The sequence below is a fragment of the Pinus tabuliformis genome, chromosome 7 (genome assembly GCF_031772625.1).
Source record: "Pinus tabuliformis cultivar Carrire ecotype Pingquan chromosome 7, CPIR1, whole genome shotgun sequence".
NCBI classification, from domain to species: Eukaryota; Viridiplantae; Streptophyta; class Pinopsida; order Pinales; family Pinaceae; genus Pinus; species Pinus tabuliformis.
Window position 1 is genome coordinate 385,636,823 of NC_142293.1, and position 19,919 is coordinate 385,656,741.

Here is a 19,919-nt window from a genome sequence, read left to right on the forward strand (position 1 = left end):
ATCTATGGTACATCGACAGCGGATGTTCGAAGCATATGACAGGTGATAAAGAAAAACTTGAACCATATACTGCTTTAGAAAAGGGAAAGAGAGTTTCTTTTGGAAATGATACCCCTGCAGCCATAAAAGGAAAAGGCACTGCTCAGTTGAAAGAAAAGATCAAAGCTGGAAATGTTTTGTATGTTGATGGCTTGAAGCATAATCTACTAAGTGTCAGTCAGATGTGCAATCAAGGAACAGAGGTAATATTTCGACCAAATGGATGTAGTGTTCGTGATCTTGATACAGGAAAAACAGTGATCAAAGGCAGAAGAACTCCAAATAATCTATACATATTTGAAGAAGGACAACAACAATGTTATTTGAGAAAGGATGATGAACATTGGTTATGGCACCGGAGGTTGGGGCATCTAAGCTTTTCACAAATAAGGAAAGCATGCAAATACCAGGCAATTTGTGGTCTTCCAGATATCAAAATTCCAGACAACACCATATGCAAATCATGTCAGTTTGGTATTCAAACCAGAACTAACTTCCCTGAGAAGGAAGGATCAGCCAGCAAGCCTCTTGAACTAGTCCATACAGATGTATGTGGTCCATTTAGGACAAGGTCACCTCGAGGAGAAGAATACATTATATTATTCATTGACGACTTCTCCGGGATGGTTTGGTTGGGACTTATGAAACACAAGGACAAAGCATTCGAAAAATTCAAATCTTTCAAAGCCTTGGCTGAAAACGTATCAGATCACAAAATTAAGTGTCTCAGGTCCGACAGAGGTGGGGAGTTTACCTCAAATGAATTTTTCGATTTCTGTGAAGAACATGGAATAAGAAGGGAATTCTCTACAGCTAGGACTCCTCAGCAAAATGGAGTGGTGGAAAGGATGAACAGAACAGTCCAACAAATGGCTCATGCTATGCTTGATGAGTCTGGGACTCCTGCAACCTTCTGGGGTGAAGCTGCATTTGTTGCGGTTGTTATTCTCAACAAAACAAATGTCCGAGTGAATAGCACTTAAACTCCTCATGAGCTCTGGTATGGTGAGACTCCTTTGGTAAAGCATTTCAAAAATTTTGGAAGCAAATGCTATATTAAGAATAATGATGAACAGCTTGGAAAACTTGAACCTAGAGCAGATGAAGGCATTCTCCTTGGTTATTCTCCCCACAGCAAAGCATATAAGTGTTACAATAAAAGACTTGGAAGAATTGTTGATAGCATTGATGTAGTGGTTGATGAAAAAGGATACATTCCTAGGCAAGTAAATTATGAAAATATCAAAGAGGATGAAGACTACTCTCCAAATCAGACTGATGATGAAGAAGAACCTCAAGAGGCACCAGAGGAACAGATAAGGATAGAAGAGAAGACTCCATCCAGGTATGTTCAGAAGAATCATCCAGAATCTCAGATTTTGGGACAGAAAGAGGCAGGTGTACAAACAAGAAGAACAATTGCAGAAACCTCATGCTATTTGGCATTTCTCTCCTCCACTGAGCCAAAAAATGTAAAAGAGGCATGCAAAGATGAATGTTGGGTCAAAGCAATGGATGAAGAACTTGAGCAAATCGAAAAGAACAACACTTGGGAGTTGGTTCCTAGACCAAAAGATAAGAATGTCATAGGGACAAAATGGATCTTTAAAAATAAGTTGAATGAAAATGGAGAAGTAATCAGAAACAAGACCAGACTTGTGTGTAAAGGGTATGCTCAACAAGAAGGAATATACTTTGAAGAAGCTTTTGCTCTTGTTGCAAGACTTGAGGCCATCGGAATGTTCCTTGCTCTCTCAAGCCTTCAGAAGTTCAAAGTATTTCAAATGGACGTGAAATCAGCCTTTCTGAATGGAGATTTAGAAGAAGAAGTATACATTGAGCAACCAAATGGTTTCATTCTTGGGAATGATCCAAATCTTGTATGCAGACTGAAAAAGGCACTCTATGGTCTTAAACAGACTCCAAGGGCTTGGTACTACTATTTGGACAAATACCTTCATCAACAAGGTTTTTCAAAAGGGTCAGCAGATAGCAATCTTTATATAAAAATTGAAAATGACAAATTGCTAATACTTGTTGTGTATGTAGATGATATTATCTTTGGCAACAATGAAGAAGCTATGAGTCAAAGCCTTGCCTTGGTGATGCAGAAAGAATTCGAAATGTCTTTGCTTGGAGAACTGACATACTTTCTTGGATTGCAAATCCAACAAAATGAAGGCGGTGTCTTCTTGTCTCAAACCAAGTACCTCAAGCAGATTCTGAAGAAGTATGGCATGGAAGATTCGAAACCAGTATGTACTCCTATGGTTATAGGATGTAGTCTCAATGCAAATGATGAATCAGCAACAGTACATCAACCAACCTATAGATCTATGATTGGAAGTCTACTTTATTTGACAAGTACTGGACTAGACATCATGCATGCAGTGGAAATAGTTGGAATATTTCAAGCAAATCCAAAGGAAACTCATCTTCAAGCAGCGAAGAGGATTTTCAAGTATCTTCAAGGAACTCAAAACTATGGCTTATGGTATCCTAGAGATACAGATCTCACTCTTCATGCTTATACAAATGCAGATTGGGCTGGAAGCTAATGGCAGAAGTGTCCTCAGACACGTAATTTTATTAATCAGAAAAAAAACAATTACATAATTGATTTTGCAAGAGTTTACACCCGAACAACCAAACACTCTTGCAATGAGCTATTTATAAGCTCCATGTCCTAACTACCTCTAATTATGGATCACTTATTAAATAACAAGTGTCCATTTACAATAAATGCTATTCAAACCAACTAGCTAACTAATCTCCTATAATAGAGCCTAAGATACGACACATTTGGAGAGTCATATCTAGTTACAACAATATGCTAATTCTAAAAGTCTCCATTAAATAATTAAACATTCTAGAATAATAATTATTAATTTAATATCTTAAATTAATAATTATTTTATTCTAATTTTATAAACTATGATAAAATTTGTATTTTTGGATCATCTAACATTCCCCCCTATGATCCAAAGATACATTACAACAGATACCAAGTTCATCCCTGAACTTAGTAAATTTTATTCTGCCAAGCGGTTTTGTGAAAATGTCGGAGATCTGATCTTCGGAAGGACAATAAACTGGTTTGAGGACATCTTTGGCAATGAGAGACCTGATATGATGATACTTGGTGTCCACATGCTTTGTCTTTGAATGAAAAACTGGGTTCTTGGCAAGTTTGATGGCTGACTGGCTGTCAATGAACAATGATGTAGCTTCTCCCTGAGAAATGCCCAAGTCCTGCAAAATTCGGCGCAACCAAACAATTTCACATGCTGCTTCCCATGCTGAAATGTACTTTGCTTCTGCTGAAGAAGTGGCCACTGTAGCTTGTTTTTTACAACTCCAAGATACTGTTGCTGACCCCATATTCATTAAATAACCTGATGTTGATGCTCGATCATCAATACTCCCAGCAAAGTCGGCATCAGAATATCCACCAAGTACAAAATTTTTAGTCTTTGTGTAAAGAAGACCAAAATCTTTTGTTCCTTGGATATATCGAAGAACCCTTTTGGCTGCATTCCAGTGGCTGTCTCGTGGTTCCTGCATAAAACGTGAAAGAATACTGACTGCATAAGATAGATTAGGACGAGTATTTGTCAAATAAATCAAGCTGCCAATCAACTGTCTGTAAGTTGTATTGTCCACCTTTTCCCCCCCTTCAAATTTTGAAAGTTTCAAGTTTTGCTCCATGGGGGTGAGAACGGGCTTGCAATCTTGCATGCCAAATCGCTGAAGAACCTCTGCGGCATACTTACTCTGAGAAATGAAAATATGATGTGGACGTTGGAAGACTTCAACTCCAAGATAGTAGTGAAGTAATCCCAAATCTGTCATCTTAAAACTTGCATGTAACTCCTTTTTCACCTGTGCAATATGATCATCATGATTGGCAGTGATGATCAAATCATCTACATACATAACAAGAATTACCAAATATTTTCCCTGTTGTCGCACATACAAAGTATCATCAGATTCACTTTGTTGAAAACCAACTTTCTTAAGGTATTCATCCATCTTTGCATACCAAGCTCGGGGAGCTTGTTTTAATCCATATAAAGCCTTGATCAATTTGCAGACTTTATGTTCTTGTCCTTCAACTTCAAAACCTGGTGGTTGGGTCATATACACTTCCTCCTGTAAATCCCCGTTGAGAAAAGCACTTTTCACATCCATTTGATGAACTTTCCATCATTTTTGAGCGGCCAATGCAAGTGTTAATCGGATGGTGTTCCATTTTGCTGTAGGAGCAAAAGTTTCTTCATAATCAATTCCTTCCTGCTGCGCAAAACCCTTTGCGACAAGTCGTGCTTTATACTTTTCAAGTTCACCCTTCTGATTATACTTAATTCTGTAAACCCATTTGCACCCTATGGGTTTAACATTTGCTGGACAATCAACAAGTTTCCAAGCGTTTTTATCAATTACTGCTTGATATTCTTCAACCATAGCTTGTTGCCATTCTTTATGTTTTACTGCCTCTTTGTATGTGGAAGGTTCAGTAAAATCATTTGTTATCAAGGCAAAATTGCCTTCACTTCTATTTGCCCTTCTGGTGCCAGTTTTATTCTGTTCATCAGGCTTTACATCTTTCAAAAGTTGAACTTCCCATTTCGAAAGTTGGTGCTCACTTGTTTACGCTTCTGTAAAGTCCCCATCATTGTAAAGAGGATTAATATAAACTGATGTTCGTCGTTCAAGTGAGGAATGTGGAGAATCACTGTCAGAAGAACTGCTGCTGCTTGGAGATGCGGTTGAACTGCTAGAAGACCCAGATGAAGTTGTTGATGTAGATGGACTGGAGGACTCATCTTCAGAGGAATGAAAATCAAGTTCATACCAATTTGGTGAAGTTGGTTGACTTTGCATTTTTCCATTTCTTTTACTTCCTTTGGTTTCTAATTTGTGAAGAATATTTTCAATTTCTTCAGCACTCTTACTCTCTGTTTCATCAAAAATGACATCCCTGCTCACAATGAATTTTCCATTGGTCAAAAGACGATACCCTTTCTTCTCATCAGAATAGCCAATCATTGTGCATTTTAAACTTCTTGAGTCAAGCTTAGTTTGTTTTTCTTTCGGAACTAAGGCATAACATACTGACCCAAAAACTCTAAGATGTTTAACTCGAGGTTTGAAACCAAACCAAGCTTCATAAGGTGTGATTCCGTCTAAAGAAGCAGTTGGAGATCTATTTCTTAAGTAGACAGCTGTATGAATTGCTTCTGCCCAATATGCTGGACTTAACCTCTTGAAGGTTAACATGGATCTCGCCATTCCTAACAAAGTGCGATTCATTCTTTCGACTACTCCATTTTGCTGTGGAGTGTAAACATTAGTGAGATGTCGTCTTATGCCATTTTCACTGCAATAAGTTTTGAATTCATTTGAAGTGAATTCTCCCCCATTATCCGTTCTGAGAGTACCTATCCTTTCTTTGACTTCATTTTCAACGAGTTGGCGAAAAATTTTAAACTTATCAAATGCTTCTGACTTGTTCTTCAAGAAGTAAACCCAAGTCATTCTGCTGAAATCATCAATGAATAGTAAGAAATATTTGCAACCACCAAATGAAGTTTGTAGTGGACCACAAACATCACTGTGAACTAGTTGTAGCCGCCTGTTTGCACGCCATGAACTTGTTGGAAAACTTTCTCGATTTTGTTTACCATAAATGCAAGCTTCACATTTTGCATTTTCCCTTTTGAATGTGGGAAGTCCTTTAACCATTCCTTGTTTCTGCAATTGAGAAAGACTCTCAAAATTCAAATGTCCATATCTTACATGCCATAGTCGTATAGGTGAAATACCTGTAGTCACTGCCCCTGCAAAATCAGAATGCCTTGGAATAACTGTCCCTTTCATCCATAACAGTTTTCCATCTTCATAACTTGTCATAACTGTTTTCAAGTTCTGTTTCACTAAATTAATCTTCACTAAACCATCTTCCATAATCACCTGATGTCCTGCTTGTCGAATCGTGAATAAAGAGAGCAAACTTTTCTTGAAACTAGGTACATACCATACATTGGAAATCATTTTTTCTCCAATGTCAGGGAGAAAAACTTTTACTACTCCTTTTCCATAAGGAGTATGTTTTGTATCATCAGCAAGAAAAATTGAATTAAGTTGGCATTCTTGAAAATTCCAGAAAAAATCACGTCGACAAGTCATGTGTTGAGTTGCCTCGGAATCCAAGATCTAGGCATCTTCATAGTCACTTCTAAGATGAGATGAAATTTGTGATGCTGGTGAGGAAGTAAAAACATATTCTGAGTTATCTTCATCTTGATCATTTGCAAATCGTGTTGAAGGCTGCTGAAACTTGGGAATTTTATTAAGTGATGTTCGACAATCTTCAGCATAATGGCCAACTTTGTTACATCTTCGACATACAATTTGACTTAAGTCTCTTCCTCTTCCTGAAGATTGTCCTCTGCCTCTGCTTTGACCTCTATTTTGAGATTGTCCTCTACCTTGATTATTATATCCTTGTCCTTGAAAATTGCCTCTTCCTTGGTTGTTTCCTCTACCTTGAAAATTATTTCTTCCTCCTCTGTTAAAATTGTTGCCTCTGCTTTGGCTTCGACCTCGATTATGTGCTGCTTGATTCTGATTCCATCTGCCTCTTCCTCGAAAACTATCTGCTGATGACTTACTCGTGCTGGCTTCTGTGAGAAAAACATCTTCACCAACTTTCTTCTTCTTCCCAAAAGTTTTATCATGTTGACTTTAACATTTCACAAAGTTCATCAAACTTTAGTTTTTCTAATTTCCCAGTTACTTGTAAAGTCTCTAAAAAATGCGTATAGGAAGAAGGAAGCCCAGCAATTACAATTGTGACCATAAAGCTATCATCAATTGCGGGAAAACCAGCATTAATAATTTCCTGCTTAATATTCTTAAGTCTGGAGAGATATTCAAGAATATCACCATTTTCAGTTAATTTTTGTTGCAACAATTTTAACTGTAGATCAACCTTCTTTGATTCAGGCTGAGTATCAAAGAGGTCTTTAAAATTTTTCAAGGCATTCCATGCATCTGTGGCATTTTCTATATGAACATACATTTCATCATTCACAGATGATTTAATAAGAGCTAAGGCTTTAGCATTCTTGATTTCCCATTTTTCCAGTGGATCTGCATCTGTGGGTTTATTCGGCTTAACATCTCCATCACATATTCCTTGCCATAATTCATTGTAAATGAGTGTGATTTCAATAAGACGATGCCACGTTTTATAAGATTTGGTGCCTTCAAGTTTGTCGGAATCCGAAAATAAGTTAATCAACTTAGACATTTTTAGTGTTGAAGAGACGCACCAAGAAGCATAACAGAAAGTACAAGATAGTCAGCACAACACACCACGCAAAAAACATGATCTATCGGAGCTTGGCCTTGACCCTCGAATAGTCATCAAAATAGGAGAATATTGATTGAGCTTTGCACTTGGCTCTAGTCAATTTCTCAAATTTTTACAAGGAAACTTTCAAAATTTGACTTTTTACAATGGTGCTTTTGCACAATCTGGTAAAAAATTTACCCCCCCTCAAAGTAAAAATACTTTGAGCTACAATGTGATGATCCCAATTAAAAAAAATAACTCCTTGAAACCAAATTCACCCAACACACCTTATTTCTCCAATTTACAAATTACAAATAAAACTCCTTATTACTCCAAAAAAATTACAAATCACCTTATTGCTCCATTTTTGCTTTTTACAACACTCACCCCTTTTAATAAGAGCCCAGAACTTTAATTAAAAAAACAATGCACCATCCCCAAATGTTCAATCTTGAATACGCAAATGTTCAATATTGAATACCAATCTTGAATGCGCGAATGTTCAAATGTATTTTTCATGATACACCATTAATTAACATCAAAAAAACATTGTGACCTTGACCGCCCTCCTTCGCGCGATCCCTAAGAAGATCCTTCACGTAGTCTTCGGGCAAGTCGCCTATGATCTGGCAACGAGCAGTCCAACTCAGCCAAGCCAGATATGAAGAGCTACAGCGCAGGTCTACAATTAATGCTGATTAAATTGCAGATTGATGATCAAATAATGATTCAGTTGTCCAGATTTTTGATACTGAAACATTTTCCGTCCTTGGGCGACATTTCTATCCTTGGGCTGTGAATCACACTTCTGTTAGTCCAGATAAAAAGCTTGTTATGGTTATTGGAGACAACGTTGATGGGTTGCTTGTATATCACCAGACAGGGAAGGTTGTAGATAAGCTAAGAGGGCACTTGGATTTCTCCTTCGCATCTGTATGGCATCCAGATGGTCGCTATTTTGCTACAGGAAATCAGGACACCACCTGCAGGATCTGGGATGTCAGGAACCTGAGCTCTTCTTTGACAGTCCTGAAAGGGCGTATGGGTGCCATCCGTTCATTGCGCTTCACAGCAGATGGTCGTTTTTTGGCAATGGCTGAACCTGCAGATTTTGTACACCTGCGGAAGAGCCTACACATTGAATTTCAGAGCTGTTGATGTTCTCGAATGATGGCTAAAAACCGACCTCACGTCGTTCTCCTGGAGCAAATGGCATCAATCTTTAATGCCAAACAACAAGTTTCCCGTTAAAAAAGACTTTATTAATAATCCCTTGCAATAGAAACCGATTTTTTTAAATACTGAGCTCGAAGATTTAATATATTCATATTGTTCCGTAAACACAAGCTCTGTGTGCTTGACGTGCAGAAAATGTTGTCAATGTTATGCGTCCAAAGCTCAGAACATGAAAATGTCATCCATAATTAAATACAGAGACTTTATAGATCGATTCAAACTTGCAATAACTACTTCCCTACATTCATTGTTCCAACCCGCCTACCTTGTTCATCAAGTCCGCGCAGTGTGAAAACTACTAACGCATGACCCACACTCATTTTTCATTGCTGGTAGGAATGAAACTAGGTTTAAGGGAAAAGATTTTTGGAAGCCTGCAAACTTTTCACGCAGGGTGCTTATGTACTTATGAATACGATGAACTAACCTGTTGCAAACAGTAATCTAATGTGACATAAAAAAACTCAGATCCAAGAACCCACGCAAGATTTTAAATCCAATCCTCCATCGCCAGGCCAAAAATCACAGTAAAAAACTTTTATTTCTTCGGAAGGGGCTATTCAATTCTTAATAAAATTTCTATTCCTTTTCAACAAAAATTGGACAAATACCATACCAAACATTTGCTAATCAATTCAATGGAGTGTTCCAAGAACTTGTAGAGCTGGAATCTCCTCAAATCCACTGCAGCATTACTGGAGCTCTGATACCACAATAATGGCAGAAGTGTCCTCAGACACGTAATTTTATTAATCAGAAAAAAAACAATTACATAATTGATTTTGCAAGAGTTTACACCCGAACAACCAAACACTCTTGCAATGAGCTATTTATAAGCTCCATGTCCTAACTACCTCTAATTATGGATCACTTATTAAATAACAAGTGTCCATTTACAATAAATGCTATTCAAACCAACTAGCTAACTAATCTCCTATAATAGAGCCTAAGATACAACACATTTGGAGAGTCATATCTAGTTACAACAATATGCTAATTCTAAAAGTCTCCATTAAATAATTAAACATTCTAGAATAATAATTATTAATTTAATATCTTAAATTAATAATTATTTTATTCTAATTTTATAAACTATAATAAAATTTGTATTTTTGGATCATCTAATAGAAGCGTGAATGACAGGAAGAGCACAAGTGGTGGTGCATTCTTTATGGGTTCTAGATTAGTATCTTGGTTCAGCAAGAAAAAAAGTTCGATTGCTTTATCTACAGCTGAAGCGGAATATGTGGCTGCTGCATCTTGTTGCACTCAACTTCTTTGGATGATGCAAACCTTGTAGGACTTTCAAATCACTTGTACACCACCTATCTCCATCTTGTGTGATAATACAAGTGCAATCAGCATTTCAAAGAACCCAGTCATGCATTCAAAGACCAAGAACATACCGATCAAGTATCACTTTCTCTGGGAACAAGTGTTGGAACAAAAGGTCAAATTGGAGTATGTTCCTTCTAAGGAACAAGTTGCTGATATTCTCACCAAACCACTGCCCAGGGAGACATTTGAATACCTCAGGCAGAAGCTGGGAGTAGTTGATTCATCATCTTGTTGTTAAAACTCATCTATTTCAGAGAAAAATGGGTGTACGCGAGTTGCCTGAGGAGGATCCGCGTACATACGCTGGTTTGTGCAGAGACAGTCGTGTATATGGAGGTTTGATGAATATCAATAGGGACGGGCTCTGGTTGAAGATATTCTAATATGGGTCTGACAGAGACCATCCGGCACAAGTTCAGGGGGAGCAGATAATCTTCTAATAATGAAATGTTGGCATTATCTTAGAAGATTTTGGTTCTAGTTCAGAGATGTTGTTGGTTTCAGATGGAACAGAGGCAGAGGGAGAACAGAAGGAAATCTTGGTTGTTGATCTGAATGGTGATTGACAGATGTTGCTGCTATCAGTTATTTGTGACTTTCATAAGTCTTGTTCTAGATATTTTGTCTCTATGTCATGTATCTTTATGGTGTCAAGGTCATGTAACGGCCTATCTTTGGTTTCCCCACTATGCCTGGGATGAACATGTTATGATCTTGGTTGTCATATGTAAATTTCTGATGTATCCCCACTTGATTGGGTGATGGTTGTATGTATTGAGTCTTTTGGTGATAGGAAGGTCTTTTATGCTGTATAAGTTATGGTTCTTCTTGAAGAACATCTTTTTCAGATCTTGCCTACAGTTAGGGGGAGCATGGTCATCACAGCAGGGCAGAAATTTCAGCATGAACTTAGGGGGAGCACAACCCTTTGCCCTTGATGACAAAGGGGGAGAATGACTTTGAGGATGTTGGGTTGCCATCAAGTCCAAAGGGGGAGATTGTTGGCATTATGGCACAGGTTTGGAGCTATGGCACAGGTGCTGTCCTTGATGGAAACTCTCTTTGGTAACAGATCTCAGTTCAGGCTTTCAGTTCAGGCTTTCAGAATGAAGGAAATGACATATACGCAGTTTTATCTAGGCGAAGACGTGTATACACGTGGGTTAGATGTTTCAAAGGCGCGTGTGCGTATACATGCACTTTCATGCAAGGAAAAGCGCGTATATGTTGGAGAACTTACCTTTGGTCTATGGTAGTTAGTCCTTGGTATTGGAACCTATGGTTTCGGACCATGGTACCTCGTCAGACGTGTTGATCCCAAGTATTGGGTCCGTGGTATTGGTTTATTATGGTTTTGGACCGTGGTATTGTGGAAGTCCTAAGACTATAAAAGAGGAAGGAGATCATTTGCAAAAGGATCATCTGAATTATTGTTGAATATCTGATAAAGTGCTAGATCTGGAATACTGGTAATTGGGTTATGGTGCAGATCTGGATCTGAATGAAGGAGGAACCTTAGCGCAAAGAGAAGGATAAGTTCTATTGATGGATCATAATCTTTAAGCTTGAATGATAGTATCTTTATCTGTACGCAGGTTCAGAGAAGCGAAGGCACGTATATATGCTGGTTCATTGAAGGAAAACAACGTATCCGCAGGTTGTTCCATACGCAGAAGCATATGCACGTAGGTTTCAGGCTGTTAAAGTAGCCTATATATTTTGAGTAGTGATCTTGTTGCTTCTGTTTATTGCTACAGTGTTCTGGGTTCATATTTGGTGTGTGGTTACTGTTACTATGATCTGGGTATAGTCGTCAGAGAAGTGTTTACTTTGATTCAGTTTTAGTTGGTGAAAAGGTGATTGGGTGATGCAGAAATTCTTGATGCTTGATTGATGTTACTTGTGGATCCAGTCTGAAAATTTATGAAACGTGGTCCCTGAAAGAAATAGAAGGTTGTAGCCTTTTGTACGCTAGCACCTACGTACTAGTATCTTGGCTAGTGCAAGAGCAAAGGGGGTTGTAGCTCCCTTCCAGGAGAAGTTGGAAAACGAGAGAGGGTTGTAGCTCTCTACAGGTTGCAGCCTGCATACTGGTAAAGGACTGCACCAGTACAAGTGTAAAAAAAAGTTTCTAATTAAAGAGAAGATAGAGACGAATTGCAGCAGGTGGTTTTCACCCACATTGGGTTTCCACCTTATATCTTGTGTTCTTGTGTGCGATTGTCTGTCTGCTCTGTTTTACTGTTTCTGGTTATTGGTTATTTGCTTCTGAATCACAGATTAACAATCAACATCAGAAAGATAAAGTAAATTAAAAGTTTGCATTATATACGCTAGTTTACTTCTGCATAATTGCGTATATACGCGGGTTTAATTAACAGAAGTAGTGTATATCATTTGATTTTGAAAAAGGAATAATTGACTTGATAATACTGATTCACCCCCCCTCTCAGTATTATTTCCAACATAGATAACAGTTGAAGGCAAAGCGAGGTAGATAGAGAATTTTCGCGCATTCCAGGAGGGAGTGTGAGTTTCATAATAGGAAACCAAGCAGGAAAACAAGAGGATATTTTAGTTTTTATTTTTTGCATAGATAGCCACAGTCGAGCTTATAGATCAAGATAGATTGAACAGTGCCTCCAATTATATCATTTGGAAGTCCATAATGTCCTTTCTCCTTGATGAGAATGGCCTGAAAACTTATGCAAAGAACGTTGTGGCAAAACCTACTGATGCAGATCAGCTGAAAAAATCAATAAGGAGATGTCCAAGATGAAGAGAATGATCCTAGATGGAGTCTAGGACCATATATCCTCGCATATATTAGCGAAGAATATGACCAAAGAGATGTGGGATGCTCTCGCAGGGTTATACCAGAATCCTTCCACTACAAGGAAAATACCTTTTAGCGGAGGTTATAACGAAGGCTTTAATGTTATAAAATTGGCAAAAATTGTCAAAAAAACCTCTGTAAAACATTTTTTTTGTGATATCAAATGTTTTAGGATAGATTATAACAAAACTTCATCACAACTGAAAAAATTTGGGCGGCTGAAGGTTTTAGCGAATATTTTTTAGCAGTGCGCTTCATGAAAAAATAGCACTGGTGTGCTAAATATATAAAAGAATTGAGCTTATATACATAACTCAAAGCACCAAGGCATTGAATGCAAAGAACATTAGTGTCTGAAATGTATACTACTCAGTGCGTATATATTAAAAGACCCCCAGGGCATTGTTTTCAGGAACGTCACTAGGGCAATCAAAAAATTATTGCAGTTCTGATGCTTTTATTTAAACTCACATATCTGATGCATATGATTTGTATAAAAGCACCAGTGCACTACTGATATAAAAGGTTCGGTGCTATTAATTTGAATAATGCACAAGGGCTAGAAATAATATTTTGTAGCATTAGGGCGTTAAATGCAAACAATATTGATGCTTGAAGAATATAATGCCTCGGTGTTGTCGTTTTCAGAAAAAGGCTTCGAAAATGCAAAAAAGTTATTGTAATGGTGCTTTTAGATAACATAATGCACCGATGTGTGTTTATGTTATGGATGCACCGGTTTTTTGTATGAGATTTTCTCTTTTTTAGAAACACTGACCTATGACAATGCAATTATTGTGATTTTTTAAATCCGTTATTCATTGAAAAATCGACATATATCTTATAGCAATATTCATATAAATTAGATTTTGATTAGCGCATTTGTATATGATTTTTGGATTGATTTGTTATATTATCACATTTTGCATCTCTTCATTATAATATTTAACTATCCATATATTTAATCACTGGTGTGACATTTCACAACGACATTAGATAATGCAATAGAATAAGTTAAAATGTATTTTATTATATATCAATAAGAGGCTCTTTGTCATACAAAATTGGATAGTTATTGGCAACCCATTGTCTTTCAAATGGGACACTATGTCCATTACATTAAACAAAATGTCTAATTTTCACAGACAATTATTTCAAAAAATACAACTTTCATTGATATCCAAATAGTTCATCATTCTTTGTCGGAACCATTGTCAGTGCTCGAGTTACTTCCATCAATTAGGTTATTTGGATGAATATTTTGTTGATTGCATCTATTGTTTTCGTCTTCTTGATCTTGTTCCATCTACAAACATAGAAATAAAGTGTAATGAGTGTATCTACATTGGTGAGAATAATAAAAATCGAAATAAATAATATATATCAATGTAAATTGAATAGCAATGTACCATAGAAAGAAGTGACTCATGAACTATACACATGGTTTCAAAACTAAGTCTCATGCCTCGTTGCAACAACTCTTATGTTGGGGTAGTTCCATACTTTGTTTCCTGCAAGTTTTATACCCCATTATAAATCATAGATTATTATAAAGGATTTTTTTGTTCTATTAATTATAAACTCGGAGAAGTAAAACAACATAGATCCTTACAAATTCCACAATTAAATTTTGATATGCCAACATATACTCACAACCCATATTTAACCCAATGTCAATCAATTCTTTTGATGGCTCTTCTTTGTATGTTATATTTGAAGACATTCAAGGATCATTGTTTTAAAACAACTTAAAATATACAAAAATGAAAACTTGGGTTGTTATAAAGAAATATTAACAATTACTCACAAAATTTGATATCAACCCTTTTATTCCTTCTTGTCCTATTTTATGTGCTGAATGAGTTCCATTTTGTTTTATTTTCTACAAGAAAATACTTGAAAATTAATATTTAATGCTAAATTATTTGTTTATATATACAAATTCAGTCATGATTACATACATTTTAAGCACATTATTGTTGAGATGGCCCCTCCTGTGATGCAAGTATGTCCATTTCTTTGACCATCTCTTTGTACACTTTTTTGGACATTCCTACTAGCATGTTTCGCATACCAGCTCATTGATCCTTTGGGATTTTCATTTTAGGTTTTGATTAAAAGAAAATTAACAAGGGTTTGATTAAAATATTTTCATTTTACGGTTTGATTATAAAACCCTAATCTATCTTTTAATCAAACCCTAACATAAATTGTAAAAAATATTATTAGTAAAATCAACTACAAAATTTAAAATTTTTACTATGCAAGTTTTGAGTGAATCACCATACCTTTCATCTTTTGATCGTCTGAATAGTTGTGTTGCTCCAAAGCATTTCGTTGCTGCATAGTACTCCCAATGTGTCTCTCTTGCAAATCACTCCCTTGAAATTTTGGGAAAAGTAATGAAAAAGTGAATAACTTTTTATTGTTTAAAAGACTTTATGAAATTAGATTTCGAAAAATCAATTGTCGCTCATTTTTCAATTAAAAAAAAAAAAACTCGCACTTTTTGTCACTTAATTTGAACATCAATGTGTTCAATAGTAAAGAGCACTGATGTGTTTACAAGTAAAGCACACCGAAATTGTCGGGGCAATAAATTTTCTAAACGCCCCGGCATGATAGAATTATGTTTTTATTTTTAAAATCCTAAAATGGTGTGGTTAATATTTTAACGCAACAATGCGGTTTGTATTTAAATGCATCAGTGTTGTAATTGTTATAAGTGCACCAACATGGTAGAATTTGTTTTTATTTTCAAAATATCGAAAACAGGTGTGGATCGTTGTTGTTTTTATTTAAATGCATCGGTGTTGTTTTTTACAAGAGAATCGATATATATATATATATATATATATATATATATATATATATATATATATATATATATATATATATATAATTTTTTTAATGTCAGAATCCAGTGCGGTTATTATTTTAACGCCCTGGTGCAGTTATTATTAAAACTCATCGTTGTTTTTAGTCTTGATAAGAGCACTAGTGGGGTTTAAAAGCTATTTGAAATTTTATTTTCACACAAAACAGCATATTCATCTCAAATTATCATTTAGGTTTGAAAATTATATTGAAATTCAGATTGTGGTTATATGGTTCTCAAATTTAATTTTAGATATGTACACAAAATTTTATTTCTGATTTTGCTCAAATTCAAGGAGAAAATCTCATAATATCAAATGGTCAATTATTCAAATTCCAACGTGTTCCATATTGTTGATCAAGGTCCTTCATGGAGTTCTCCCTTTCCATATCCATTAAGTTCATATTTTATTTATATTTTGATTATCTAATTGTATTTATTATTTTAGGGTTTGATTATAAAACCCTAATCTATCTTTTAATCAAACCCTAACAAAAATTGTAAAAAAAATTATTAGTAAAATCAACTACAAAATTTAAAATTTTTACTATGCAAGTTTTGAGTGAATCACCATACCTTTCATCTTTTGATCGTCTGAATAGTTGTGTTGCTCCAAAGCATTTCGTTTCTGCATAGTACTCCCAGTGTGTCTCTCTTGCAAATCACTCCCTTCAAATTTTGGGAAAAGTAATGAAAAAGTGAATAACTTTTTATTGTTTAAAAGACTTTATGAAATTAGATTTCGAAAAATCAATTGTCGCTCATTTTTCAATTAAAAACAAAAAAATTGCACTTTTTTTCACTTAATCTGAACATCAATGTGTTCAATAGTAAAGAGAACCAATGTGTTTACAAGTAAAGCGCACTGAAATTGTCGGGGCGATAAATTTTCTAAACGCCCCAGCATGATAGAATTATGTTTTTATTTTTAAAATCCTAAAATGGTGTGGTTAATATTTTAACGCAACAGCGTGGTTTGTATTTAAATGCATCAGTGTTGTAATTGTTATAAGTGCACCAACATGGTAGAATTTGTTTTTATTTTCAAAATCTCGGAAACAGGTGTGGATCGTTGTTGTTTTTATTTAAATGCATCGGTGTTGTTTTTTACAAGAGCATCGATATGATATATATAATTTTTTAATGTCAGAATCTAGTGTGGTTATTATTTTAATGCCCTAGTGTAGTTATTATTAAAACTTATCATTGTTTTTTGTCTTGATAAGAGCAGTAGTGTGGTTTAAAAGCTATTTAAAATTTTATTTTCACACAAAACAGCATATTTATCTCAAATTATCATTTAGGTTTGAAAATTATATTGAAATTCAGATTGTGGTTATATGGTTCTCGAATTTAATTTTAGATATGTACACAATTTTATTTCTGATTTTGCTCAAATTCAAGGAGAAAATATCATAATATCAAATGGTCAATTATTCAAATTCCAACGCGTTCCATATTGTTGATCAAATTCCTTCATGGAGTTCTCCCTTTCCATCTCCATTAAGTTCATATTTTAGTATTATATTTCGATTATCTAATTTCTAGTACTATATTGTGACAACGACTTGCTGCTAAACCAGTACACTAACACCCCGGTGCATATACAATATAACGCACTGTGGAAGCATTATTTAAAACAACAATGTGCCACCTATATATAATGTACCAATGCTTACACTACTCGATAACACCAAACAAAGGTTAAATTTAAAATTTGTCGATCCTAAAATTATTTTCACCATATCGGTGCTATATCCACTTGAAGCACCAGTGTTGTTCTTGTATTAAAACGCCATGGTGCGTACTTAAAAAGACCACTTCCATAAGGTTTTTAATTAAAAAAAAAATGTGGTGTTGTATTCCCACGAAGTACCGATGTTGTTCATGTATTAAAACACCCTGGTATGTCTTAGAAAGAGCACTGCTAAGGGGATTTTAATTTTAAAAAAATGTCGTGCTATATTCTCACATAGCGCCAGTGCAGTTCATGTATTAAAACGTCTCGGTGCATCTTAACAAAAGCACCATTAAAGGGTTTTTAATTTAAAAAATGTGGTGCTATATTCCCACTAAGCACTGATGTTGTTCATGTATTAAAACTCCTCGGTGTGTCTTAGAAAGAGCACCGCTAGGGGGTTTTTAATTTAAAAGAATGTTGTGCTATATTCCCACGAAGCACCAGTGTGGTTCTTGTATTAAAACACCCCGGTGTGTGATGAGCCCCAAATTTTGGTAACATTTTGGGCTCATTTGGCCTACTTACCTTGCTCAACCCTTCATTTTTTATCACTTATGCATCATTTCTTAGTATATTCATGTTATTTGTAGGAAGGAGGGCAGTCATTATGCCTATGTGGCTAATACATGTTTATTTCAGGTTTTTTTGACATTAAATGGAGCAAAACCACGCAGATGAAGGCAAGGAGACAGCCAAGGTGGCATTGCGGTTTTGTAGGAAGGTTGTCCACAGCCTTGAATGACCTTCCTCGTGATCTCCACCCCAACTCCGAGCTCCAACAGCTATCACCACCGAGCTAGAAGGCAGCCAACGGATTCTAAAGGAACAGCAGTTTACTTTTAGTTGGACAGCCAAGCCCCACTAATTTAGGAGGCCAGCTTGGCCCTCATAATGTATAAATATTGAGGCTGTAGCCTTCGATGGGGACTTTTGAACCTTTGTTGCAAATTCTGAAGTACGAGCTACAACTCTGTTTTGCTCTTTGTAAGCCATTTTTGGCATGTTGTTAGACTTTTGACTATGATCTTTTAATAAAAGGCAGGCAGATTTGAGTTCAATTCTAAGTTCTTAGAGGAGCTATAGCTCTCAGGTTTGGGCCCAACCTGAGAGCAATAGGCCTCCTTTCTTTGTATTGTTACTTGTCTTTCTTTCAGCATTATATTTCTTGTCCTTTACATGCACTTGGAAACACAGTTTGATGATTCGGATTTCTTGGTGTGGTTACATAGGTTAGTGTTATGAACAAAGTTGCTTTCAATAGTTTAGATTAGAGTAAGGATTGGAGTTAATCAGAGTTCGAAAAAAGGTTGAATGCACACTCACTTTCACCTCTGTTTGGGGACCGGAAGTGCAGACCGTGCCAACTACCAAAAACACAGTTTTACATGTTCATGCAAGCTTTAACGTAATATTTTCAGTTGTAGAAGTGTCCATGCATTTAGACCTTGTGGAATAACTCTTTGTTTCAGCACCATGCACGATTTCCCTTTAACTTACGTTGATGTTCTTTGGTTTTTAATAAAACAGTTAGAGTAGATTGATGACATTTCGGTTATATTCAAGACAGAGGTGATTTGTTTCATTTACACTGCGCAACACCACTCTATCATTTCCTTATCCTTCTCAGCCGTGCCTAAGCCATCTACTTACCTCCCAGCTAGATCATTTGCCCACCAACTCTTCCATTATCCCCGTTGTTTTATCTTTTCGGCCTTCCATTGCCTCTACCCTCCTATCGACCAACCAGCTTTACACACACCCTCTCCATCTCATCTCTCTATCCATAAGCCATCACAAGCTCCCCTCTCATCCTACCTATCCACCCATACAGCTCATTCACTCCTCCATCACCCAAAACTCCGATTGCAGAACATCCTGTAGAAGTTAGCAGACTTCCTGTAGAAATCCTGAACTTCCTGTAGGATCCCCTGCAGACATCCTGTAGAAGCTTGCAAACACGGTTGCCAGGCATCTGAACGTTGTGAACTTCTGTGGAATGATGTTAGGGATCCCCTGGAACCTCTCAGAGTCCTCCTGACCTTTTCCGAGCCTTCCTCCCCTTGATCTACCCCTGCACAGTCAAGACCCAGTAAGAAGCACAGTCATAATAACTCCACCAACTTGAGAAAAAATACAAAAACATGTTCTCTTCAGATGAAAGTAGTTTAGACCCATGCATCTCATCTCAATAGAAGTAATGGCATCATTGTTAGAAGTTGCATTCCCACCATTGCATCGTAAGGATTAAGCTGGTCAAATTAGGGTTTACTAGGGTTTCTATGTTTTGTTGGTTTTCAGTTCATTCTTGCAAAGTAGGATAATTCCCTTTGAGATAGATTTCATTCATCACTTAAAAAGCTTCTTCTGCGAACATATAGAAGTTGGCTTGAGCCCTAGCGGACTTGTGTCAGCTGACCAAGTGACAGTTGCGACAAGAGCTAGTACTTGTGCATATAGCACCGTCGCTTCCAAGTTTGTTACGAACTACCGG

General features: G+C 36.3%; 1 protein-coding gene across 1 annotated transcript in view; it reads left to right on the forward strand.

Moving 5' to 3' along the window:
* The window catches only part of LOC149247603 (putative WD repeat-containing protein C2A9.03), a 33,927-nt gene extending 25,370 nt beyond the window's left edge, over positions 1-8,557 (forward strand). Inside the window, exon 2 of the mRNA XM_089444707.1 lies at positions 8,141-8,557. Within this exon, the coding sequence (XP_089300833.1) occupies positions 8,141-8,557 (417 nt within the window). The remainder of the gene's footprint in view (positions 1-8,140) is intronic.
* Positions 8,558-19,919: the final 11,362 nt, after the last annotated feature.